Genomic DNA, 24,827 nt, shown 5'->3' on the forward strand with positions numbered 1-24,827 from the left:
CCCCTGTGTCTACTGTGCATCAGTGTTGCGGTACAGTTACAAATGTTGATTTCTTTTCTTCAGAAAACAACGTTTACAGCTGCTCTCAGACTTTGTTTCATTAACTTTATTGCATCAGCTTCATCACTCATGTGGGCACCTATGAATTTTCCATTCTTTGCCAAAATTATTATGGCATATTATTATTATTTTCTAACAATAAACACTAATGGCTGCAAAATAATATAAAAGATTGGTAAAGTAAAAAAATCCAACAAGTGATGACATGGACAGAGCAGGGTTAGCCAAAGCAGCATCTGAACTACAGGATTTATGGCTTCATGTTAATTTGAGTGTAGAGCTTTAGCAACCAATCACAGGCTGAAAGAGGGCAGGCAGCCAATCAAAAGTAGATCAGCACAGAGCACAAAACTTCATGTCAGAGCTGGCCCTACTCCACAAGAGACATAAAATATTGTGCAGAGCCAGTCTCTCTCCTCAGGCTACGGTTCTCCCTCTGGTCCAACCCATAGTTTTTGCAGTGAAACACACCTGTCATAAATTTTACAATGCGTAAATCCATCTTTCCACCAATCTTAAAATTGCGTATCCTGGAGCAGTGCAACCCACTGCAGCACACTGGGTGAATAATGGGGTACACTCTGCACTGGTCTAACACATACACACGCGCACTGGTAGAACTTCGCACTCACACCTACTGTCAGTTTAAAGTCACGAATTCACATGACCTGTGTTGCTTTGGACTGTGGGAGGAAACCCACACAAGCACGAGGAGAACATGCAGACTCCACACGGAGAGGTAGCACATAATAAACCTGACTTCACTTCTGTGACAAGTTCCCCTTGACGTTGACCTTTTTCCATAGATATTGATATACAGTTATGTTCATAATAATAGCAGTGTGTTTAAAAAGGTGAGTAAACCTCAAAATTCTTCAAATAAATTGTATTTTAAGGAACACAACTGCATTGGGGACACTGCACATTCTATTTCAAACCAAGAAAATTGGAAAAAGTAATTTAATTTGATAATATAATGTACAGAAAGTCAAGAAATATAATGTTCAAAAAAATAGCAGTGTTGACATCTTTCTTTACACGCTTGCTGGTGTGTTTGGGGTCATTGTCTTGTTTGGGGTCATTTCCTCTTCAGTATACGGCAACATGACTTCTTCCAGTACTCTGATGTACTCAAACTGATCCATGATCCCTGGTATGCGATAAATAGGACCAACACCATAGTACGAGAAACATCCCCATATCATGATGCTTGCACCACCATGCTTGTGGGGGGGTGGGGGTCTTCACTGTGGCTTGAATTCAGTGTTTGCAGGACGTCTGACAAACTGTCTGTGGCCCTTAGACCCAAAAAGAACAATCTTACTCTCATCAGTCCACAAAATATTACGCCATTTCTTTTTAGGCCAGTCAATGTGTTATTTGGCAAATTGTAACCGCTTCATTACATGTATTTTTTTTAACAATGGGACTTTGCGGGGGCTTCTTGGTGGTAGCTTGGCTTCACATAGACGTTGTCTGATTGTTACAGTACTCACAGGCAATCTTAGATCTTCTTTGATCCTCCTGGAGCTGATCATTGGCTGAGCCTTTGCCATTTTGGTTATTCTCCGATCCCTTCGAATAGTCGTTTTTCTTTTTCTTCCTCGCCTTTCTGGTTTTGGCTGCCATTTTAAAGCGTTTGATATCATTTTAGCTGAACAGCCTATCATTTTCTGCACTTCTTTATAGGTTTTCCCCTCTTTTATTAATTTCTTAATCAAAGAATGCTCTTCTTCTTAAGTGTCTTGAACAACCCATTTTACTCTGTTTTTCAAGGACAAATGCACAGCCAGCATATGCAGCATCAGTTGTCTTGATCCTTGAATAAGGGCCACCTGTTTAACACCGATTTTTTTTTCACATAATCAGTGACCTCAATAATTGAACCTGGCACTGCTATTTTTTTGAACACGCCCCTTTCAGTAAATGATTCAGTTTCACAGAATCAGCAGCATGCACGTCATGCCTGTTGGGTCTGTTGGTTTTCTATACCTTTACTAAACCTTCTAGAAAAAGTTGAAACAAAAAAAAGTTGAAATTCTAACAAAATCAGTGATTTATCTTGCAAGTGATGTTGGACTGCTATTATTTTGAACACAACTGTACATACCTACGTGCTGTGGTCGTTTGGAGAAGCATCCATTTCTTATCTTTCCTGAATGTATTCGAAAATAAAGGACGACTGATTGATTCTTAAAGGGATAGTTCATTAGTTCGTTAGTAGGTTCATTATCTTTAATTATCGGTGCATGTTGTTTTGAGATCAGCGGGGCAGAGACATGAGCTGCTCAGCAAACACAATGGAGGTGAACGGTACAGGTTCCATGTCCCTCAAAACTCATCAAATACACAATCCAACTCCAAAACGCTCTTGTGGACAAGTTGTGACCTGCACATTCACCACGCTATTGAGATTGAGAGCTGTTTTCGAGGCAAATGCATAGCCGGAACTACATTCCAAACACAGCTGCTGGGCGGAGTGATTTCAAAACCGCAAGTAGTCCTACTCTGCTCTGCTTCATGTGTCGTAATGTTACATAATACATGATTATTCCATAGTGTGGTGAATGTGCAGGTCACAACTTCTGTTTTGGAGTTTAAAGGTAATGAACCTACCCCTATGACTATAGGGATTATGGCAATAGGCGAATTTGCCAGAATGTTGAACTATCCCTTTAAAGGCAGGTATACAGGTATAACACATTACGAGTTGATGGTTCTGACAGCTCAGTCTCCCAGCACATCATCACAATAACCCAGTTTGTCTCCCGTTGGAAAGACCATGACAACACAAGCAGCTCATCTGTAGAAAGCTCCACTTCCAGGATGGAGGCAGTTTGTTTTGTATTTGTTTTAGCAGCCAGCGTTAATGTGAAGACCTGTTAAAATCTAAATGATGTCAGGTACACAGTGATGCAGCCTGTGGCGTAGCGAGGCGGCGCGGCGAGGCAATGCACCTGTCTCTTTAAGGCGCGTGCACCTTAACTGGATGAAAACAAGTTATTAGATTTAATCAACAAGACCAACGTTAATCTCCTAACCTCTCTAACCCTAACCCTTTTTTAGAAAAAGAGCAGCGCTGCCTCGGGGCATAGCCTACGTACAGAAAACACATTTACATCAATAAATAAATGTTTTACAATGAACCAATCAGTCTGTATTAAATTTTATTTAGTTTGAAGGCACGGCATTAAGCCTCCGTCATATTTCACCAGTTCAGGTAGCCTAATTAGCTAGCTGTCAGCAAGCTATAACTAATGTAAGCTCGCCACTCTCACTTTGTTTTCAGAATGACTGAGCCTGAGCTGGTACCTTTGGGATGCCTCAACAATTGATTTCCAAAACCACTTTTTCGCAAGGTTCATCTGATGGACATCTAGGGACAGATTCACTAAGATTTGCACAGCTTTTGCTCATGCTAAACCTGCATAGGCTGAGCAATCTGCCCCTCTGTTTGTCTTTGAAGACCCTCTTCACATGTTTCAAAACCAAACACAGAGAGACATATTGTGCAGGTTTAACACGAGCAAAGGCTGTGCAAACCTGAGTAAATCTGGACCCTAGTCTCATGCTAAAATTGACTGTAAATTCTAGGGCCCGACCGATATGGATTTTTTTGGGCCGATGCCGATTACGATTATTGGGGGGGGGGGGGAAATCTGATAACCGATTAATCGGCTGATTATTATTATTTTTTTAATTAAGTTTTAAAATTGTATTAATTTAAGTAATATATCTATATTATATAATATATAAATTAGGGCTGCCTGGTCGACCAAAAAATCATTAGCCGACCAAAATTTCATTGGTCGATTGGTCGCAGGAAAGAAAAAAAAACATTTGGAGCCGTGTCTTGTCAAAATTAAGTCAAAATCAATATGGGCTTTTATTTTGAAAGGCTAGATACAGGAAGTCATGACACGTGATACTTTTTTGCTGTTGTTGTGTTTTTACACGGCACGGCGTCTCTCTCTCTCTCTCTTTTTTTTTTTTTTAATCAAAAGCGACTTTTTCCAATGTTGTTCCAGACGTTTCTGGTTTGGAGACTGTTTTCAACGATCAGCGGTTGCTGCCGTGCCCGGCACCGTGTCAAAGCACTCACCGGCGGTCAGTCTCACAGCAGTGTCACGGAGCAGAGACATGATAGTCCCCGCTGCAGTCAGAGTCCCGCAATGCTCCACACCGCGAACCCCCCCCCCCCCCCCCATCTGTCACACAGCCTCAGCTCAGTGACTCACCCTCATCTACTGTGTTTATTGGTGATAAACGGGCATAACGGTAAAACCCGACCCGTCTTATTCCCTGCATTTTATTCCTGAAAATATCGGTGACAATCGGCGAGTTTTGGCCGATTACCGATTAGTCTCAAACGGGCTATAATCGGCCGATTTAATCGGCTCGCCGATAAATTGGTCGGGCCCTAGTAAATTCACCTTTAAAGTTGTTTTTTTTTTTTTTTATTCCCCGGGGGAGCATGCCCCCGGACCCCCCTAGGGGGTCGGTATCTTGTCACCTTTTTTACCCCTGATGAGTTTGCACCCCTGCTCTGCTGATAATGTTTATTACACGTCTTATAGGCGCCAGTCAACCTTTTTTTTCTGAGCATAGCTGTGGTGCTGTGGCTTATCGTGGCATTGATATTAAATGTTTTACATGGCAGTATAAAATAGTTGAACAAAATTTTTTCTGAAAAAAAAAATCAAATGTGACTTTAAGTGGATTTCTACAGTCTTTTTTTTGTAGCAGTGAACGATAAATAATTAATAACAGAATAACTACTAGCAGATGGTCAAAATAAAACATCCAAGCTCAGGACTGGTCTCCGCTCACAGTTTTTCAGAGTCCAGACGAAGATCTGGTCTTTGACAGCTGCTTGAAGAATTGCACACACAGAAAATAGCGTGCACAGAGATTTGGGTGGTTGCCTCTGAGTCAGGCTCAGAAGTAGTCACATTCATTCATCACACATCCAGCCTGTTAGCCGTTTGTTGTAAATGACTGCAGTGCAGCCAGTTCCTCATTAGATCAGAGTAATGCATGGGAAAATGTCTTCTTTGATCTTTGTACTGTAGATGAGCAGTTTTATTTAGAGACTCTAAATAAAACTCCCCATCTACAGTACAAGTGAGAGCTGACACTCACACCTGTGAGTGAAACCTCATGTTATTGTGATTTTTATATTCAGGTATTCTCTTCTTATCATGGACCCTGTGCTGTGAGTGATGATTAAAGTGTATCTCAACATTACGTATTGTACTACTTACAGGTCCAAAATGAGGGGAAAACAGTGACATCTAGCATTTCGATTCTATTATCTATTAAATAATACTATTGTTTATTTATGAACGTGCTCTCTGATTGGCTAGATTTTCCATTCCGTACAAACATGGCGGTGCAAGATAGCGACACTCTCTAAGCAAGATTCTTGCTATATTTATATATAAAAGAAGAATAATAAGGCTATGAAAACCAAACAGATTTTATTTTATAGCAATTATATATTATTATAATAATATTATAATTAGGGCTGTCCTGATTATCATGTTTTGCTAATTGAATATTCGCGGACATAAAATCGATCAAAATTGAAGCTTCGACGGCCGGGGTGTGCGCGACCGTAACGTCTGATCATGATCGTAGCGGAAATCATGAAAGTAACGGCAAACAAAAAAGCTTTGAAACTTCAATTTTTTGGGGTCAGCCCTAATTATAATATAGTATTATATATTTTATTCATATTCTATATATTATATATATGTTGAATAGGAGGTTCTGGTTATAAGGGTTGGATAGTACTCGCCCTGGGGTGTCGGTCAAAACACACTGGACAGGAGGCAGGATGCAGCTTTAACTCTTTACTGTAGTAGTATATTCTTCAGTACAGCACAACAGTACAGCAGACCCACCGAATGTATGGCAAGTCAGGTAAATGCAGGTTCGTGTGAATGTGTGTGAGTGTGTGGTCTGCAATAGAAAGAAATAAACATAAATCAGCTTAATATTGGTTACAGGAATAATAATCTGTCATTACACTGATCAGGTTACAGATAAACATAAAGTCTATTCCAAATGTATAAAGTTATATTCACATTCAAACAGGAATATCACATGTACTATTAGCGGCATAGCGGGAACGGCCGCAACACTAATTATTAGCCGGATTAGCGATAGCTTCACATGAAATATTAATCATTCATAATCACAGGAAAATAACACATAACACATAACTTACTGTCTGTTCATCTACGCACACAGGAACAGGGCCGTCAGAATAACGGAGGAGACAGCCAGTGCAGCAATAAGTCCCGTTCGCAACTCGAGCAATAAAGGAAAAAAGGAGCATAAACTACTGTTTACCGCCGATCTCGCAGGTCACGTCTCATTCGGGTGCGCTCGTACGCACTCGTGCGTTCTCGGATGCGCTCGTGCCAGGTGCGGCACTTATAGCCTTTATTACAATATATATATATATATATATATATATATATATATATATATATATATATATATATATATATATATATATATATATATATAAATATAGAATAGTATTCAGATCAGGCATGTGAGTACATGTACTGTACATAGTGGCCTGTTACACAATGGCCCACACTCCCCTTCCCATCCAGGTCCATACAAATAGATAAGAGAGAAAAACTGAAAGGACAACAAAGATGGAGAGGAATGGAGATAACCCATCTTGATCTGTGCATATTCATAAATGAACCTGTGTATTGATGACAGATGACCACCACCAATCATTTAAATGGCAAATAATGGAGGCCATTTATCCTCCAACTGAACAGGACAAGTCGATGGGCAACAAGGGAGGCAAAAAGCCCTCTTCTGATTGGACTACCCTGAAAATAGCAGTGAGGGAGTTGAGTTTTAACATTGTCGGGATGAAAACCACTCAAATGTTTTAGTTCAGGGATTGACAGGAGCAGAATATAAGTTTATTTAATAGTGCTACATGCTCCACTTGTTCACAGCACTGTACAACAGAACATATAGGCACTGAGCTGGTTTTCAAGCAAATTGGAGGAAAGTAGTCGAAAAGTGGTACCCACGAAATTGTTGTCTGACATGGTGATTGGAGTCCTCCCGTATGCTCGGCTCGGGGTGTACTCTGTCTGCAGCAGAGGACGCGCAGACTCGATCTCTTATGAGGATTGTTTTGCCGTAGATAATGATGGCTCTGCCTTCCCCCGCTTCCCTCTGCTTGTAAAAAGCTTGTTTTCAATTGTACGACCGTTTATCCAATTATTTACAGCAGATCTCCAATCTGACACATTTTTAGGCCTCCCACAGGCGCCCGGGTTTTCAAGGCACTCATTCCTATGGTACAGTTAGCAACCCACAGAAGTGCATAATGGTGTCCAGAAACGCAGGATGGAGCACAGCATGACTCCTACAAGCCCATATGCTAGCTGACAGCATTTGTGCCACCTTCCTCGCTGCAGTGTATTTCCCATTACCCAGCTGGCAAGTCACATTTCTTTAGCAGTATGTTCAATATTCAGGATTAGTACTATGATATATTTTATATGATCAGCCTCTGCTTAAATTACCTGAAAGAATAATGCATCTATGATGGAAATGTTGTTCCTTCTCTAAGCACACTCACGACTCCTGAGACTGCATATAATAAACATGATGTAAGAATACATGAAGGTGGAACCAGGAGCCTGCTCTGATCAATATTTTTATGATAGAAATGTATCAAATGACTGTATAATGGGAACGGTGTTACTCACAGAGACAAACCAACATAATAGTATCTATGTGCAGTTCCCCTCAGCTCCATGAGTGTTCCACCGTCATCTCCTCGTTGCGCTTTCACAGCCGGCAACTGAACTGTTATGATTCACTCTCGCCATGTTCATTGACTTGTTTTCCAGAGCAGCAGGCAGCTGTTTTCAATAAAACAAAAAAAACTCTGATAAATCCACTGTTCACAACTTCCCCAGCAGCACAGACTGACAGACTATAGACGGTTAGTGTGTAGCTGGTGAACATAGAGGAGCAGTGATGGATTCAGCCTGGCCTTTTCCTCAAGATGGATAGAAAAACTTCCTAGTAAATATAGGACTTGGATTTGACTCACTGCAGCGGTATTATAAGCTGAGAATAGATCCATATTGTGTTTACAGCTTGTCACACTGTTCATCACACTGTTCCTGTTTCCCAAGGAGTTTTTTCTAGTCGCTGGGGTCTGCAGATGCTCAGAATGAAGGCCGACTGTAGCAGGGACATGAAAAGAAATCAGGGCATCCCTACTTTTCTTGTAACTTCCAGGCAATTATATATTTCCAAGGACTGAGCACAGCTTAAGCAGTCTGATAAAGCAAGGTCTGTATGATTGAAGCGCCGGCATTTTCTTTGAAGTCTTTTCTCGAGGAGACCTTTTTTAACAGCACTGTGGCTAGCAGTAAGCAGGGGCAAAGTCTGAGTCACGCTTCCCTGAGGGCACTTAAAAAGTTTGACCTGATTTCTCTCTCTTTGAAACCAAAGTTCAGGATTTGGTCAGGAGGACAACAAAGGATATACAGATATAACCAATTACAATTGATTCTAAATGAACAGCAGGGGTTATGGTGTCGGAGTGGAGGCCTTTTGTTATGATCTTGGAAATCCCTAGTGTGTGCTTATTAGGTAAAAAATTAACCCGATTCACACCCTGCATACTCTTGTATTAAGCTCACACAAGTTCAACATTACAAGCTATTATTCAGCATTACCAATAACCCATATGAAGGAGTGCAGGGGTCAGAGACTCAGCCCCGCCATTAGTCTGAACTCACAACAGTAAAATGCACGATGACAAGAAGTAAAACAAGAGCCAAGGTGACAGATGGAAGGGATTTTAGAGCAATTAGAGAGAGTAGAGCAGAGAGAGGATGTGATTCAGTGGGGAGGTTGTGATGTGAGGCGGTGAATAGATTAGTTTCCAGCCTGCTGCAGAGGAGTGACACAGTTGTATTTGCAGGCCCTGTGTTGTATTTTACTTGGAGGTTAATGTTTTACCTCCCCAGCTTGCCTCGCCCTCTGTCCTTGGTAACCTCCCGGTGCCCCTCCTCCACTCGGCTGTGGCCTCTTGTGGTCGGTTACCTTGGACCCAACTTAGAAATATCATTAGTCAAGGGAGACGGCAATAATAAACACTTATGCCACCCTAACGCTCTCTGAACTCCCACTGGTATATACAACTGAAAGCCGCCTGGAGCCACAGTCCTCTCTCTCTTTTTTTATCTAATAATTAGTTTTTGCTTTTCCTCCTCGCAGTTTGCTATTAACTGTGTAAGCTGTGAACAGTCATCTTGTCTCTCTTTGATGTAAATGCACAGGTAAACAAAAAAAGACTTGGGATGACTCACAGTGCAGGGATTTAGGTCTCATTTCTTTCTTCCTGTGTGTGTTTTTCTGTTTTTTAGCAGAGGGAGTGCCCCAGGTGTTTTACTTTGGGCCCTGTGGGAAATACAATGCCATGGTTCTGGAGCTGCTGGGCCCGAGTCTAGAAGATCTCTTTGACCTTTGTGACAGGACCTTTTCACTGAAGACTGTCTTAATGATCGCAATTCAGCTGGTGAGTACAGAGCACGACACAACACAATGTTTTGAACTTTTTGATGTTTGAACTTTATTATATGGTAACTCTTTTCTTAAAGGGACAGTTCAACATTTTGGCAAATTGGCCCATTGCCATAATCCCTATAGTGTTAGGAGTAGGTTTGTTACCTTTAATTGTCGGTGCAAGCTATTTTTAGTTGTTTTCGAGGAAAATTCATGCAAAACTGCTGATGTGCATCAGAGGTGGGTAGAGTAGCCAAAAATTGTACTCAAGTAAGAGTATAGTTACTTTAGAATAATGTTACTCAAGTAAAAGTAAAAAGTAGCCATTCAAACATTTACTTGAGTAAGAGTAGAAAGTACTTGGTGAAAAAGCTACTCAAGTACTGAGTAACTGCTGAGTAACCTCTGATTTGTTCCTTTAATGATCAGCGCGTAAATGTAGGCCTAATCAAATACACAGAAATATAATAGCAAAGAAAAAATCCAGATATTGCCAAAGAACAACATTTAACAACTAAGACAAAAGCATAAATTACATTTTTTACAAAGTAACATAAATGAAGACAAAATTCAGCCACAATAATTTACATAGGCCTATCTATCTATGAAAGATCTATGAACTGTCCATAAGCTCTTTGTGTGGGAGTGGTGTCTGATGTGTGTCTATCTGTGACTGTGTGTGTGTGTGTGTGTGTGTGTGTGTGTGTGTGTGTGTGTGTGTGTGTGTGTGTGTGTGGGGGGGGGGGGGGTCCTATGATTGGTTTCTAGTGTCACATGACCACACCCCCGAAACTGGAGGGGTGGTCATGTGACTAGGAGTCACATGTCTCCAGGTGTGTATGGGGTTTAAACATAGACTGTAGGGGAGGAAGAAGAATAAGATGATCTGGATGACTGAGAACCTTCACGGACATTATCCACTATTATCCACAACATACCAGGGCTGACGTCATCCTAATCATTTACTAGCTGCAGTTTCTCAAATTTGAGGCGGAGTGGCCGCCCTGTTTACCGCGGAGATTTTGTGTGCAGTCATGTGACTGCCTGGCTCTGTCTGATTGGTTAAAAGAAGGCAAACGTCGCGAGTGGCTACATCTGATTGGTGAAACGCAGTCATGTGACAGAGGCTCGGAAGTATCTCCATTAAAACCTCTATGATTAAGACATAAACAAACAGATCGCACATTGGATCAATAAGAAAAAGTAGCGAGTAGCGACCGGAGTGAAGCTCAATGTAACGGAGTAAAAATACCGCTTCTTCTGAAGAAATGTACTCAAGTAAAAGTAACAAGTAGGCTGCATTGAAACTACTCTTAGAAGTACAAAGTTACTCAAGTAAATGTAACGGAGTAAATGTAGCGCGTTACTACCCACCTCTGATGTGCATTCCCGTCGGGGGCAGTTTTCGGCAAGTAGTCTCTGCATATTGCCTTGAAAACAACTCTGTCTCGTAACGTTCAATCTCATAGCGTGCTGATCCTCCATAGCGTAGCTCTGAGCAGCTCGCGGCTCTGCTCTGCCATTCCAAACAGCTTGCACCGACAATTAAAGGAAACGAACCTACTCCGAAGACTATAGGGGTTATGGGAATGAGTCAATTTGCCAAAAATGTTGAGCTATCCCTTTAATGATTCAAAGCAGAGTCCTGCACGGATCCAATTTTGGAAACTCGTGCCCGCCCCACCCGTCAGTAAAGAGTCCCTTTACCCGACCCGTTACCCGGGATCATCTCCAAATCTCATCCAGACCCGCCTGCCCGTCGATAAAGAGACCTGTTACCCGAACCGTTACCCGCGCCACTAACAACAACAATATTCTCCTGGTCTTGGAGGAGACCAAACTTCTCCCAAACGTCTGATTTAGCCCTTAGGAGATTATGGACGAGGTAAAGTCCAAATTGGTCCAAAATAAATCCCCGTGTCTCCTGGCACAGCGACTCAGTCAGTGACATTGTCTGTTTCGTGTCTGCTTTACAAAGTAGAATAGTTACCTGCCCGCATTACTTTCAGGTCCGCCCGTACCCATACCTGTTCATTTATAAAAGTATAATTTTTTATACATTAAAAAATCATTACATATTTTTTTTACACAGAGGAATTATAACAGCAATTAAAATACACCATAGAACATGAGGATATGAAAAACACTGACACAAAAAACATTTTTAAAGCAGAAGTAAGTGATCCGGTGGTTTTGGCTAACTTTTTGTCAGCCGATGGAGTTAGCAGCCCCCGCCCTTGTCATGGATCTATTGGTCCTCGTCCCTACGTCACCACATTCACGCGCATCCCTTGGCTGCACACACAGAGAGCACCGCCCCTTTATGCCGTTCTCTCTCCTCATTGGATAAAGGTTGTAGGATACAAGGAAAGTTTTCTCCTCGGCTTACAGCAGAGCAGAGTGACTGACAGACCCGTGTTTCAGACCAAACACTCTATGTAAGTGATTGCTGTCAGAAGATAGAACTATTTAAGACTTATATTAACACAAACATTCCGCTTACTTCTGCTTTAATTATCATCTTCTTGTGTAAGACTGAAATGTGGTGTATTTCTAAATCGATGTGTGGAAAATCAATCCGGCTTCAGACCTAAAGACCAAGTACATGACTGTAAACTGCACTTCAGGTAAAATCAGCACAGCATCATCCCTATAGGTGCAACAACATGATCTTTACTCAGCACTGATGCAAGCCTCTGTCACGATGCAGAGGAGCCATTAGACTTTAATCAGCTGACAGCTGAGCAAAACAGATTTGGATGAGAGCTGGTGAGTCAACCTACAGTTAAGAATGATCTAATTGTCAAATTGTTTTCACGGCCAAGATGGAGGATGTGATTCTTTTGATATCAAATAGCTGAAGCAAAATAAAAAAATCAACATTTAGGAGAGCTTCTGAAATAGAAGATATGATGTGGGACATAATAAAAAAAAAACAAGCCTGTCTCACAGAAAAGCCCTGGTGTTGCTGGAAACAAAGTGTAGTGTAAAATTAGTTGGATGATCTGTAATGCTGTTTTATAGCATTTGCATGAATACAAAACAGGCCATGTGCAGGTGGAAAGGTTGGAGTACCAGTGCAGAGCCTTCTGTTACCCTGCAAGGCAAGGCAAGGCAATTTTATTTTGTATAGCCCGTTTTTACAAACAGTTTGTCTCAAAGGGCTTTACATGGCATCACAACAACATCCTCTGCCCTTAGACCCTCACATCCTCTGAGGAGGGCAGGGAGAGCAGGCCAGCTTAATGGGAGGACTGGGTGGTAGACTGGTCCATGGGAAGGGAGGGGAGGCCGGTCTAACAGCAGGGGAAAGGGCGGGAGGGGGGTGATGCAGGTGGCGGCTGGTGCAGAGAGATGGAGCTCCGGTGGATCTGTGAAAACACAGAGAGAGTGCGAGACACCAAGGCCAAACTACAAAGTACAACAGAAAATGACAGTTCAAAAATGTACTGAGAGGAGAGGAGAGGAGAGGAGAGGAGAGGAGAGGAGAGGAGAGGAGAGGAGAGGAGAGGAGAGGAGAGGAGAGGAGAGGAGAGGAGAGGAGAGGGCTCTGTGTAACCAGATGTGTCCCCAGCAGTCTAAAGCCGTTTTCCCACTAAAATTAGCGGGTCGACGCGGATTTTTTAAACGCGGGTCGACCCGCTAACAATCGGCATTTGGCCCCTTTCCCATTGACCAAAATGAGCCGAGTCTGACCCCCCGCTGAGGGATCAGACAGAGCATAAACCAGTCGCCCCGCTCTCATCCGCGGTGCAAGAGACACACACAGTCATGCCACAGCCGCCCGCCGCGGAGTGTCCGTCCGCCGAGGCAGACGAGGCAGACTGGCTGACCTGCGGAGCACCAGGACCGCGGAGGACAGAGAGTCTGCTGCGGCCGGATGACGGACGTCCGCGGCAACACGTCAGTTAAACAGACTGTCGCTTCTTTTCTTTTCTTTTTTTCAATCGTTTTTGGTCAGTGTTCTCTGATGTTTTGATCCCAGTCTCGGATGAGAGCAGAGCGGAGCAGAGCTTTGTTTTGGTACGTGATATGAGACGCGACCGGCGCGATGACGTAGCGTCACGTAACGTTCAGTGTCATCACGTAAATTAGCGGGTTGACGCGGGTCTGGCGTTCCCACTGCAAGCCGTTCGGAGCCGAGCCGATTAAAGGCGATTTTAACCCGCGTCGCTTGCCGAGTCGTTTGACCCGCGTCGCCTTTCCCACTGCCACCAAAAGCCAGTTGTTAGAAGGTTTAAACAGGTTTTTTGACCAGTGGGAAAGGGGTATTAGTCTATAGCAGCGTAGCTATAAAATGGTTCAGAGCTACCTGAACCAGCCCTAACTAAAAGCCCTGTCAGAAAGGAAGGTCTTAAGTCTAGACTTAAATGTAGTTAGAGTGTCTGCCTCTTTGACCCATGGAGAGAGCTGGTTCCACAGTAAAGGAGCCCGGTAACTGAAGGCTCTACCTCCCAGTCTGTTTTTAGAGATACTGGGAGTCACTAACAGACCTGCGTTCTGGGAGCGGAGTGCTCTGGTAGGACAGTAAGGAATGATTAGTTCTTTGCAAAAGTTCTTTGCAAAATAGCACTGTGTCATTGTACTGTACATGTACCACTGGGAGCTGTTGAAAGCAGTAAAGCCATCACCGAATCTCATTAGGTTTAAGCAGTTCAGAGGGCACTTTGGCCCGCCCTCCTTCAGGCGCCTGAGACATCTCAGAACTTTCCAACACTTAATTTTGTCAGCACTAAACCTGCAGCGCTCTTGTAAAGCAGACAGCTCCTGCAGATTAGTCAAGAAACATACAGAACACAGCACAACGTAGGCAGGTTGTGTCAGAGCAGAGACACCGGCATCTCTGCCATCTTTTCTACTGTCGTTTTCACAAGAGATGCCATAACATCATTAATAATAATAATAATAAATTTTATTTGTAAAGCACTTTTCATAAAGTAATCTCAAAGTGCTACAGAAACCAAAAAACTAAATAAACAAAAGACTAAGAGAAAAATCAGACACGATTAAAAGCAGACACGATTAAAATCAGCAGAAGGAAGAATAGCTAAAGGAGGAGAAGAAAGTGCAGAAAGAGAATAAAAACATCTAGGAACGACCTAGGAAAGCCTGTCTGAACAGAAAAATCATTGGTTCCACTGGTGAAAATAAAAAGTATGTATCTAAACCAGTGGTTCCCAAAGTGGTGGAGACGGCACGGAGGGGTCGCGAGACGGCACAGGGGGTGGTGAGACGATTTTCAGAAATCAAATCAAATTTTAAACTATTGGAAAATGGCATTTTATCCATAATTATAACAAAAGATTAAGTTTGGTAATTACCCCGTTAATAATAATTATGAATTAATTATAATAATTACTACACCCGAACCCCTGCTCTAAAAAGATGTTTTATAGAATTAGACCCAAACTTAAAAAGAAAAGGCCTATGAAGTAATTGTAAAATCACTATACAATTGATAAATAATGAAAAAAAAAAAAAAAACATGTTCTGATTATAGCAGGAACTTCATAGAATGATGTGCTTTTGATTTTATGAATTGTGTCTTCAAACCTCTCATTATGCCATTAAAGTATTGCACTGCCGTAAAGTGAAAGGATGTTGCAGAAGCAGAATGACATCCTAACTAGTGTGGGTCACTGGATCCTTCAATGACCTATTACATTTGATCAAGCTCAATAGACACAATACAACCATTTAAAGAGGCTGCAAAGCTCTTATCAGGACTAGTAAACTGATGACTCTACTGTTTTTTGTCTTGCCAGATTTCTCGAATGGAGTACGTGCACTCGAAAAACCTCATCTATAGAGATGTAAAACCTGAAAACTTTCTCATTGGACGGCAAGGGAATAAAAAGGAACACATCATCCACATCATTGACTTTGGCCTGGCCAAAGAGTACATCGACCCCGAGACCAAAAAACACATTCCATACCGGGAACATAAGAGTCTGACTGGCACTGCCCGATATATGTCCATCAATACACATTTAGGCAAAGGTACGTTTCACCTATTGCTCTGTGTTGTGCTGTAGTGTTTTTAAATGTTTATTGCAGTATGTAAAGCAAGTTTGCATTTCATTGTTGAAGTTTCTCAGTAAAATGTTGTCAAATCTATTCATACAGAGCAAAGTCGGCGAGATGACCTGGAGGCCTTAGGCCACATGTTCATGTATTTCCTTCGTGGGAGTCTCCCTTGGCAAGGACTCAAGGTAGGAGAAGCACATGGAGGGGCTCCAAAACCTGTTATCCCATGTAAAAAAAAAAAAAAAAAAACCATCATTCTAAACTAATGGTGCTTTTCCACTAGTGCGGTACGGCATGGCACGGCACGGCACGGCACGGCACGGCTCTACACTTTCCACTGGCCCATAGTACCTGGTACTTTTTTGGTAACACGTCAGCCCAGGTTCTAAGCGAGCCGAAGCGATACTGAAACATGACGTCAACCAACTGCCTTCCACTGATTGGCCAGAGCATCATCACTGGAAGAGTGTTCTTTCATGTGACCACGCTGTGGTCCGTGATGGAGGTGCAGACGACGAGTGAGTACTGAGCTGACGAGAGAATTGAAAAAAGAGAGTGAGACGACGCGGCCATAGCCACCGTGGTATGACGACCGCGCCCCTGCTGAGGAGGGACTATGAAGAACTCAGCACCTAAACCGAGCCGTGCCGAGCCGTGCAGTCACCGTGTAGTGGAAAAGCACCATAACATGAACCGTCTCTCACCAGTCAGAACTTGAATTTCCCTTTTATGCCCTGTACACACTGTGTGATTTTGGCCGTCGCAGATGAAAGACGACCATCGTAGGAGAATCGTGGTGAAATCTTTGGTCGTGGCTCAAAATCGACCGTCTTATCTCGTACTGTGAGACAGGTTCTTCTAGGACGGCCGTTGTCGGCGTCTTGCGACCAAAGACAACCTGCGATTAAAACTGCTACGACCTACGTCTACTAATCAGCTGATGGACGTCTATCAGTTTTACTATGGTGGCGCAGATGATAAGGATGAGAAATGATTTTTGAGTAAATAGTCATTCAATTTAAAAGAAATGTAGGTATAGCTAGTTTATATCATCTTGTCTGGAAAAGTATAAATGTTTCCTTTTGCTGTCGCAGAAGGAGGAGGAGCATGAGGACTCATACAGCCGTCAGAAAAGTTGTGTGTGAATTTAAACTATGTCAAAAAAAAGAAACTCAAGGTGCGCACTGTGATGAGAAGCGGCAGCCTACCGGAGAATATTGATGTTCTCCGGTACCAATACAGGTCGTGATTTCATTTTTAAATAACGGACAGCGATAAACGACAACTGGCGGTAGCTACTGCTCCTCTGGTGCCGGTGACAGGCAAATGTGTGTGTGTGTCTGTCTGTGTGTGAAAGGGAGGGAGAAAAGGGGGGGGGGGGGGGGGGGGGGGGGGGGGGCTGCGATTCAGTAGAACGATCATCGTACAATCTGCACAAGTCAAACTTGACGTCGTACCAAAGATGATTGGATCCATGTCGCACAGTGTGTCATGCAATAGTCTTGTAAGACTGCTAAAATCGCACAGTGTATAGAGGCCATTAACCAGTTTGTATTAAATAATAGGATCATGTCTGACAAATGCTTCCTAGACATCAGAAATGGTTGATATGTTCAATGTCTTGGCTCTGCTGCAGGCCGACACGTTGAAAGAACGATACCAGAAGATCGGAGACACAAAACGAAACACTCCCATTGAGGTCCTCTGTGAGAACTTCCCAGGTACTGTACACCGAAGACAGCTGTAGTTTGTACGTGGATGTGGCCGTAAAGCTTCTAACCACATTAGAGACTAAATCATATTTATTCTTTGATTACCTCAGAGGAGATGGCCACCTACCTGCGATACGTGAGGCGGCTGGACTTCTTTGAAAAGCCCGACTACGAGTACCTGAGGACCCTGTTCACCGAGCTGTTTGAGCGGAAAGGATACACCTTTGACTACACCTACGACTGGGTTGGCAGACAGATAGTAAGTCGACCGTGAAGCCGCTGGACGAACCTTTCAGCAGGCCGCGCCCCTGCACGGCTTTTAACTGAGTGTCATTTCCCCCCTCAGCCCACACCAGTGGGGTCTGTCCATATAGACTCCGGAGCGTCTGCCGTCACGAGAGAGAGCCACCCTCACAGAGACCGGCCCTCGCAGCACCCACCAATCAGAAATCAGGTACACCAGGGTTTGTTTGTAGTGGTGGATGTGTGTGTATGTTTTGTTCCAGGGGAAGCAACCCATGCATTTAAACCTGAACTATATACCTTATATACATAAACATATGTGAGGGCCACACATGAGCACCGGCCCCCTGATGGTAACAGGCACAATGACAGGTGTAAGACATCATCTTTAAAGGTACATTGTGTAAGTTCTCCTGTTATCTATTCACGAAAATCGATTATTCCATTCAAAAGTCTGTTCTTCATTAATCAGTAATCCCCCCCATCAACAAACTGAAGTGTTCCTTTCAGCTCTGAATGAGCCGTTCATATCATTCATATCTCCATGGAGCGGGTAAGCTCGGTGCTGCTGCCATGTGGTGTCGCCATGTTTTTACGTTCAATGGCAGCGTGACGGTAGGAAACCACAGAAACTCAGCGGAGACACCGGAGCTGTCGGCTCAGGTCAAGGTGGCGTCTGTGAAAAGTCACCGCGGTAACGCAGTGAGGACTGTGAGGACTGTGAGTCCAGAGAAAGCCGGTAGAACGTGGGACAGGTCAACAATACGACATCACCATGACAACAAACTGTCACGTGTATTGTTTTGCCTCGTGCTGACGGACCACTTGTTTATATAAAGGCTTGTTTAAGCTGTTACCTGCAGCAGCTGTCCGTCTGCCATCTAACCGATTTCACGTGAATGCAGCATGAAAAATACGACTGAGTTGCTTGCAATATACAACCGCAACGCTAGATGGGAGTAATTCCTACACAATGTACCTTTAACAGCCCAAATATTGTTATTTTTCAGGGTCTCATCATTAGTTCTGCTTATAGTGTAAGTTTTAGGCACTTAGTTATTTAAGAAGGAATTAATTAATAAATCCCAGTCATCGCTACATTGAAGGGATATTCCGGCGTAAGTTTAACCCATGGTCCAACGCACCGTAACACAGAGTTAGACCCTCCCTCGAGAGATGATGTTGCTAACCGCTAGCTACTCTAGTTGTAGCAACTTAAGCAATGACCGCACCATAACAAACAGCGCAGTATACGGATCCACTGGCAACCGATCAAAAAGCCACTTATAGCCTCAAATAATGCTCAGAACAGCACCAAACAGGGTTCCAGCCCATAATACGAGGCATCAAACATCTGTTAGCTTAGCCTGGTTTCTATTGAAAAGAGACGAAAACAACTCACCCACTCTGCTCCAGTTATACGCTATGCAGCAACTTTCCGTGTCCAACACAGAGTCCAGGCACTGAACACACACTGAGGCCGACTGGCAGCACAGACATCTGGTTTCAGCGGCCACCGACAGGCAATGACCACCAGACTGACCACTTGATTCCTCCATATCCCATCTGTGATGTCTGCTTGTTACAGCCATGGTTACAGTACAGGTAGTCAGCTGGCGTGGAGGCGATTACCGAGTGAAGTAGAGTCCCGCAGCTCAAGGATGAATGTGTGTGTATTACTCCATATAATGCAGCCAAGTTCCTATGTATCTTGCCTCTCAGTTTATAAAAGTTATTATCGAGTGTTCACAGGGAAATGAACAGAGAGAATTAAGTAAACAAGCGCGAGATTAGACGCGACGTCACACGCGTTATCAGGACGCCGTTCGTTGCCGGAAGAGACATCACAGCAGGGACAACACGGCTGAGTTTATGGAGTTTGACAACAACAATGACTGGTTGCATTTCGATCGATCAGTTTGAGACCGAGTTTACTGAAGACAAGCTGAAGGAAATGGAGGAGTAAAGTCAAAGAGGGGCAGCTGCGGTGGAGGCTATGTGCTGGAAATGAAGGCTAAAAGTGACAGATGGAGAGAGCTGGTGGAGTCTAAATGCTGGACCTGGGGGAATCAAGTGGTCAGTGTGGTGGTCACTGCCTGTCGGTGGCCACTGAAGCCAGATGTTTATGCTGCCAGTCGGCCTCGGACGTGTGCTGTCAGTGCCTGGACACGGAAAGTTGCTGCATAGCGTATAACTGGAGGAGAGTGGGTGAGTTGTTTTCGTCTCACCAGGCTAAGCTAACATATGTTTGATGCCTTGTATTATGGACTGGGACCCTGTTTGTACTGTTGATGATGTTTGGTGCTGTTTTGAGCATTATTTGTGGCTCTAAGTGGCTTTTTGATCGGTTGCCAGTGGATCCGTATACTGCGCTGTTTGTTATGGTGCGGTCATTGCTTAAGTTGCTACAACTAGAGTAGCTAGCGGTTAGCAGACTTCATCTCTCGAGGGGGGGGGTCTAACTCTGTTACGGTGCGTTGGACTATGGGTTAAATTTACGCCGGAATATCCCTTCAATGTTTGGAACAAATTTGTAATCGTTGTGGCTGTTGATGAGTATTTCACAGTGGACATTGACCGTAATCACAAAGGTGATGATGACTGATCCAGTTCCAACACTGTAATGAGACGGGTTAAGAGGACGGAGCAGAGTATGTCAGATGTGCTCAGGTTGTTTGATGTTTCTGTAATGGTATCCTCTGTGCAGTTCATTTTTGCGTATGTCGTAGTATGCGGTTGCCTTAAAGGCGAGTTCACAGCTGTAGCTCAAACTCTTGTCATGTTTTCACTCCGTATGAGTGAAGTCAAATTTGAAGTTTCTGCTTTTCAGTGATTTCATTGCTCAATGTACTGAACATTTAGTTTGAGTGTAAAAGGTTAAAACCTTGTTGACTAGTGTTTAGTAGTTACATTTCTGTGCTAGTAGTGAGTATAATCGAGGCCAAAGTGTGCGATGTAAGAGCTTACCTCCATTTGACCTCATTAGTTTTTAGTTCTCTGGCTGAAGCCTTGCTTTGATTTTGATTCACTCTTTTATTTTGTTACGTTTTTTTTTCTCCATTTCTCATGCTGCTTTGCATGGTACCTGGCCTCGCACACCCAAATACCCATCTTTCCTAACACAATTATTCCATCACTCCCCCTCCCCCCACTCCCCTCTCCCATTGCAACCCCATTCCCACTTCCCCTCCCATCACCGACGCTCCCCCCACCCCCCTCCGTCTCCAACTCCTGAGCAGACAGCGGTCTCAGATCGACGAGGAGCATGGGAGGTGCAGCCCACACGCCAAGCAAACTCCTCCTATCTGACCTCCCACCTGGCAGCGGACAGGCACGGGGGCTCAGTGCAGGTATACACCCCTCACCTGGTCAATCAGCAGCCCCCATTCAGTCTCTATGGAGTCAGATCTGTCTCATAGGATTTAATCCCAAGTAATGAGAAAGAGAGAGAGCAAAAGAGGACAAAGGCTTTGGATCTATTTTGAGTTGGTCGAGGTTGTTTTATTGACAAATGAGGCAGAGATTGTATTTGTATTGTAAACTAAAACTAACAATACTCAGCTCATAATCAATAAAATACTCAATGATCAACTCAGAATATTTGGACTGCTTCCACCTTCAAGAAAAGCAATGATTGGATTTCTATTACACAGTCATTTGTGTACTGTCGTAATTGATCAGAAATGAATTGACGAAAGAAAAAACAGTGCAAGTTATTGGTATTTCAAAAACAAATAAATGCCAAGGAGGGTATGGCAATTGATTTGTTTTTGTTTATTTATTTATTTTAGTCTTGTGTGTGTGAGACAGATCTACAACCATATAACCCCCCCCACCCCCACCCCTTTACCCCTGGCTGGGAAATGTTATTTTTCTGCACCACCAACATGCATGTCATCAGGTGCCACGACCCCCAGATTGGTGAAAATTTGGTTTAGCTTTATTATTGGTTGTGGACTTGTGTGTGTGTGTGTGTGTGTGGGGGGGGGGCTCTTGGGCATTCCTCGCAAGATCAAGGCTGGCTTAGCAGGCTCAGTGCATGCTGTGAAGTCACGCAAAGGTCATTGTGCTTAAAGGATAGTCCGGTGCAGGTTTTCTCTCCTTTGCCATTACCACAGATTGTCCCTCTGTAGTCTTGTTTGTACAGGTGTCTGCACCGTGTGCTTTTAGTAGATCTCCATTCCTGCTACTAAATACCATGTTGGAACAGTGTGGAGCTGCTAGTAGTTGTAGTCATTTCACAACAAGTAAACAAGTCAAGTCCACATCTTTTTCTTCTTCTTCTTCTGGTGTTTGGACATGTATGGGAGTGAATGGGGAGATTTACAAAGGTCAACACTGTTTACACCTGTGCACACAAGACCACATTTTAAAACAATTATAATGACATTTCTTCTACAGGTTTAACAGTTCATTCATCAACTGCTATAATTTGCATATTGTGGATTTTGTGTGTCCGTCGGCTGACCATGTTTCTGTGCTCTGGTGGTGGTGTTTGATTATCTCTGTCATGCTGTCAGTGGTGTTTGGTTGTTTATCACTGTTGTTATGATTTGTAACGCTCATATTTTTTCATTTACCAGGGTTAAAAGTTGTATGCGTACACAGAGTGAGTGCACAGTGAAAGACAGAGAAGGTTTGGTTTGATGCAGGTCAAATCAAATGTATCAGGGCCTAAAACGCTATAAAGCTATAAAGTAACTCATAAGTATGGTTATAATGTGTTATAGAGATAGGCGTCAAGTAAAGTGTTACCGAAATGATTTTAGAGTGAGGAATGCCCTGGTAACAGACTTGGAAGACTTTTATTACAAAAGTAAGTAATAAATGTGGTATTTAAAAAAATATTTCACTAAATACAAGGCATCTGGGTCACATTTGTGTTATCAGTGTGTTGTTCCTTGTTGTTGTCCGACATGTTTCCCCAGAGGAGACGATGAAAGTTAGAGAGGCTCTCTGTGCAGACTGATCCAAAACGTCCGCGGCTCGCTCTGAACTCATGCCCATCTGTGCCGCAGGTGGTCAGTTCAACCAATGGGGAGCTGAACGCAGATGATCCGCTAGCCGCGCACTCCAACGCTCCCATCACGGCTCAGGCAGAGGTGGAAGTGGTGGACGAGGCCAAGTACGTGTCGCACACCTGCCACACCTCTCCTCCATGATGTCCATCTGTCGCTTCCTCTCTCTCTCTCTCCCGCTCCTCCTCTCTCTCTCTCTCTCTCTCTCCCCCCCCCCCCTCGCCACCCTTTACTATGCTGTGGAAATGTGACAGCCCCCACCCCCAGCTGTCATCCTGCTCCTGTGCCTATTATCTTCTGTCTGACTGTGTGGGTTTTTGACTGCTGACTGTCTCGTATGCTTTTCTCCAAACTTTTTTTTTTTAAGAGAAAAAACCCAGGGTGGATGGTCTTGTCAGTCAGACCTCAAACAGTTTCTCATATGTGGAGCAGTCAGCCATTAATAGAGGTTACGCTCAGTGGCAGCCACTCAGGGTGTGCCTCATCATCACGTCTCAGCAGCACCAGTAACCATCAGGGCAGTGCAGTCCAGACTCCAGATCACACCAGATTGTAAAGTCCATGTGGCCACTTGGTCACATGCATGAGGATGACACACATGATGTCATTGTCCTCTTCCTCTCTCCTCCCCCGAGAGACAAACATGTCAGCAGTGGTCGGGTTCAGTTTTTTCCAAGAGCAGGTAGCAGCAGCTAAAGATCTTCTTCAGCATCAGCTGCTGGAATGAAGCCACGCCGCACTGCCGCCCGCTGTGTGGAGATGCCGCCGCCGCCGCCACCGGCTGAATGTCATGTTGTCGAGCTGACTGCGAAGAAGTGAGCGGTGCTCCTCGAAGAGAGAGACACACACACACACAGCTCCGAGAGAGAAAATATAATAATGGAGAAAATCATTACTATGCGGTTGTTGGATATCACAGAAAACAGATCACAGATTTTTTTCCCCCTCCTCTTTGATAAAAGTGCAAACGGAGAAGGTTTAGTTACGAGCTTGAAAAGCAGAGAAGCTACACATGCTGAGATATACCACACTTACTTGGGTTGAGCAAAAAACTTTTTATTCTGAGTCGGCTTTGATTGAGGGAGGAGAGCAGGACTTGGCTGCAGGCAGCTTTGTTACCATCAACACATGTCAGCCCGGTGCGTCCCTGTAGTCAGGCCGTTGATGTGGCTCCACTGGGCCCATTGATAAACATTACCCAAAAACACTATGGGTCCATGTAGCTAGTCATCACTAGTGGTGGTGTTGGATCTGAATGAACACTCGGAGCAGGCAGATGTTTATTCCTCCTTCAGTAAACACAGGGTTCATTAAAAAACTGGTACATTAAAGGGATATTTCACCCCAAATCAATAATTCACCGTCATGCCAAGGAAGGGTTTGGAGAACATTTGGAGTTATCAAAACGCTTTTGGAGTGAGTAGATGATTGGTGACTTATCGATTTTGGGTGAATTTAATAATTAAACAATCGTATTGTCTAAGGTTTTAACAAAAATATTATATTTAATTAAAAGGACAACAAGGAGTTTGTATTTGGTTATAAAAAAGTCTCATATTAATGTGGATGAATCTACGTTACCCACTTGTTAAATATACGTATATAATATAAATATATCGTTTTGTTTCTATCGTTATTTTGTTGTTGTTATTATTATTAGTGGTGGAAATGCTGGGACCAGCGTTTCCTTACTTTCGGTTTCGCGGACGCTGCCCAGCGGGTCATGGGAATGACGTCCGTCTTGCACCGGTCCAAGAATTTCACCGTGCGTGTGGAGGCTCATGATAAATGTAGGGTGATAACACTTCGCTTTCCAAAACTCCTTGTTGTCCCTTTAAAAGTCAGTTCCGAATGGGTGCTGCACAGAGCAGCTAATGTTGGGTCAGTCATCACTTGGGCAGCTGATGTTATACATAAAAGAAAATGATTCCAAAGCTAAATATCATGAACTCCATTTTGCTGTTTCTTTCAGCAGCCATCAGGTTTCATTGTAGCATCTCTTACTGCACTATTGCATATCCCAGTACGACTTGTGTATCTTGTCATCGTGCTTCAGCATCAGGTTCCTATGGTGAATTAATACCACTTGGTTAAAGTTTTTATTTACTTTCACAGGCCAAAATTAGCTTTTGACTGTCAAACAGTAACTCATGTTTTTCGGATTAAACTTGTTGTGGATTTTGGTTTCCATCAG

At 43.4% G+C, this 24,827-nt stretch overlaps 1 protein-coding gene across 4 annotated transcripts in view; it reads left to right on the top strand.

Annotated features, from left to right (window-relative positions):
• The window catches only part of csnk1g1 (casein kinase 1, gamma 1), a 53,908-nt gene that overhangs the window by 22,016 nt on the left and 7,065 nt on the right, over positions 1-24,827 (top strand). For 2 of the 4 annotated variants that reach the window (XM_083993628.1, XM_083993629.1), the window contains exons 5-12: positions 9,495-9,646; positions 15,399-15,633; positions 15,760-15,845; positions 17,297-17,381; positions 17,483-17,631; positions 17,719-17,826; positions 20,855-20,965; positions 22,634-22,740. In XM_083993628.1, the coding sequence (XP_083849754.1) occupies positions 9,495-9,646; positions 15,399-15,633; positions 15,760-15,845; positions 17,297-17,381; positions 17,483-17,631; positions 17,719-17,826; positions 20,855-20,965; positions 22,634-22,740 (1,033 nt within the window). The remainder of the gene's footprint in view (positions 1-9,494; positions 9,647-15,398; positions 15,634-15,759; positions 15,846-17,296; positions 17,382-17,482; positions 17,632-17,718; positions 17,827-20,854; positions 20,966-22,633; positions 22,741-24,827) is intronic. The other 2 variants (XM_083993630.1, XM_083993631.1) reach the window with 1 other exon arrangement.

Source organism: Trachurus trachurus, assembly GCF_905171665.1.
Source record: "Trachurus trachurus genome assembly, chromosome: 3".
NCBI lineage: Eukaryota > Metazoa > Chordata > Actinopteri > Carangiformes > Carangidae > Trachurus > Trachurus trachurus.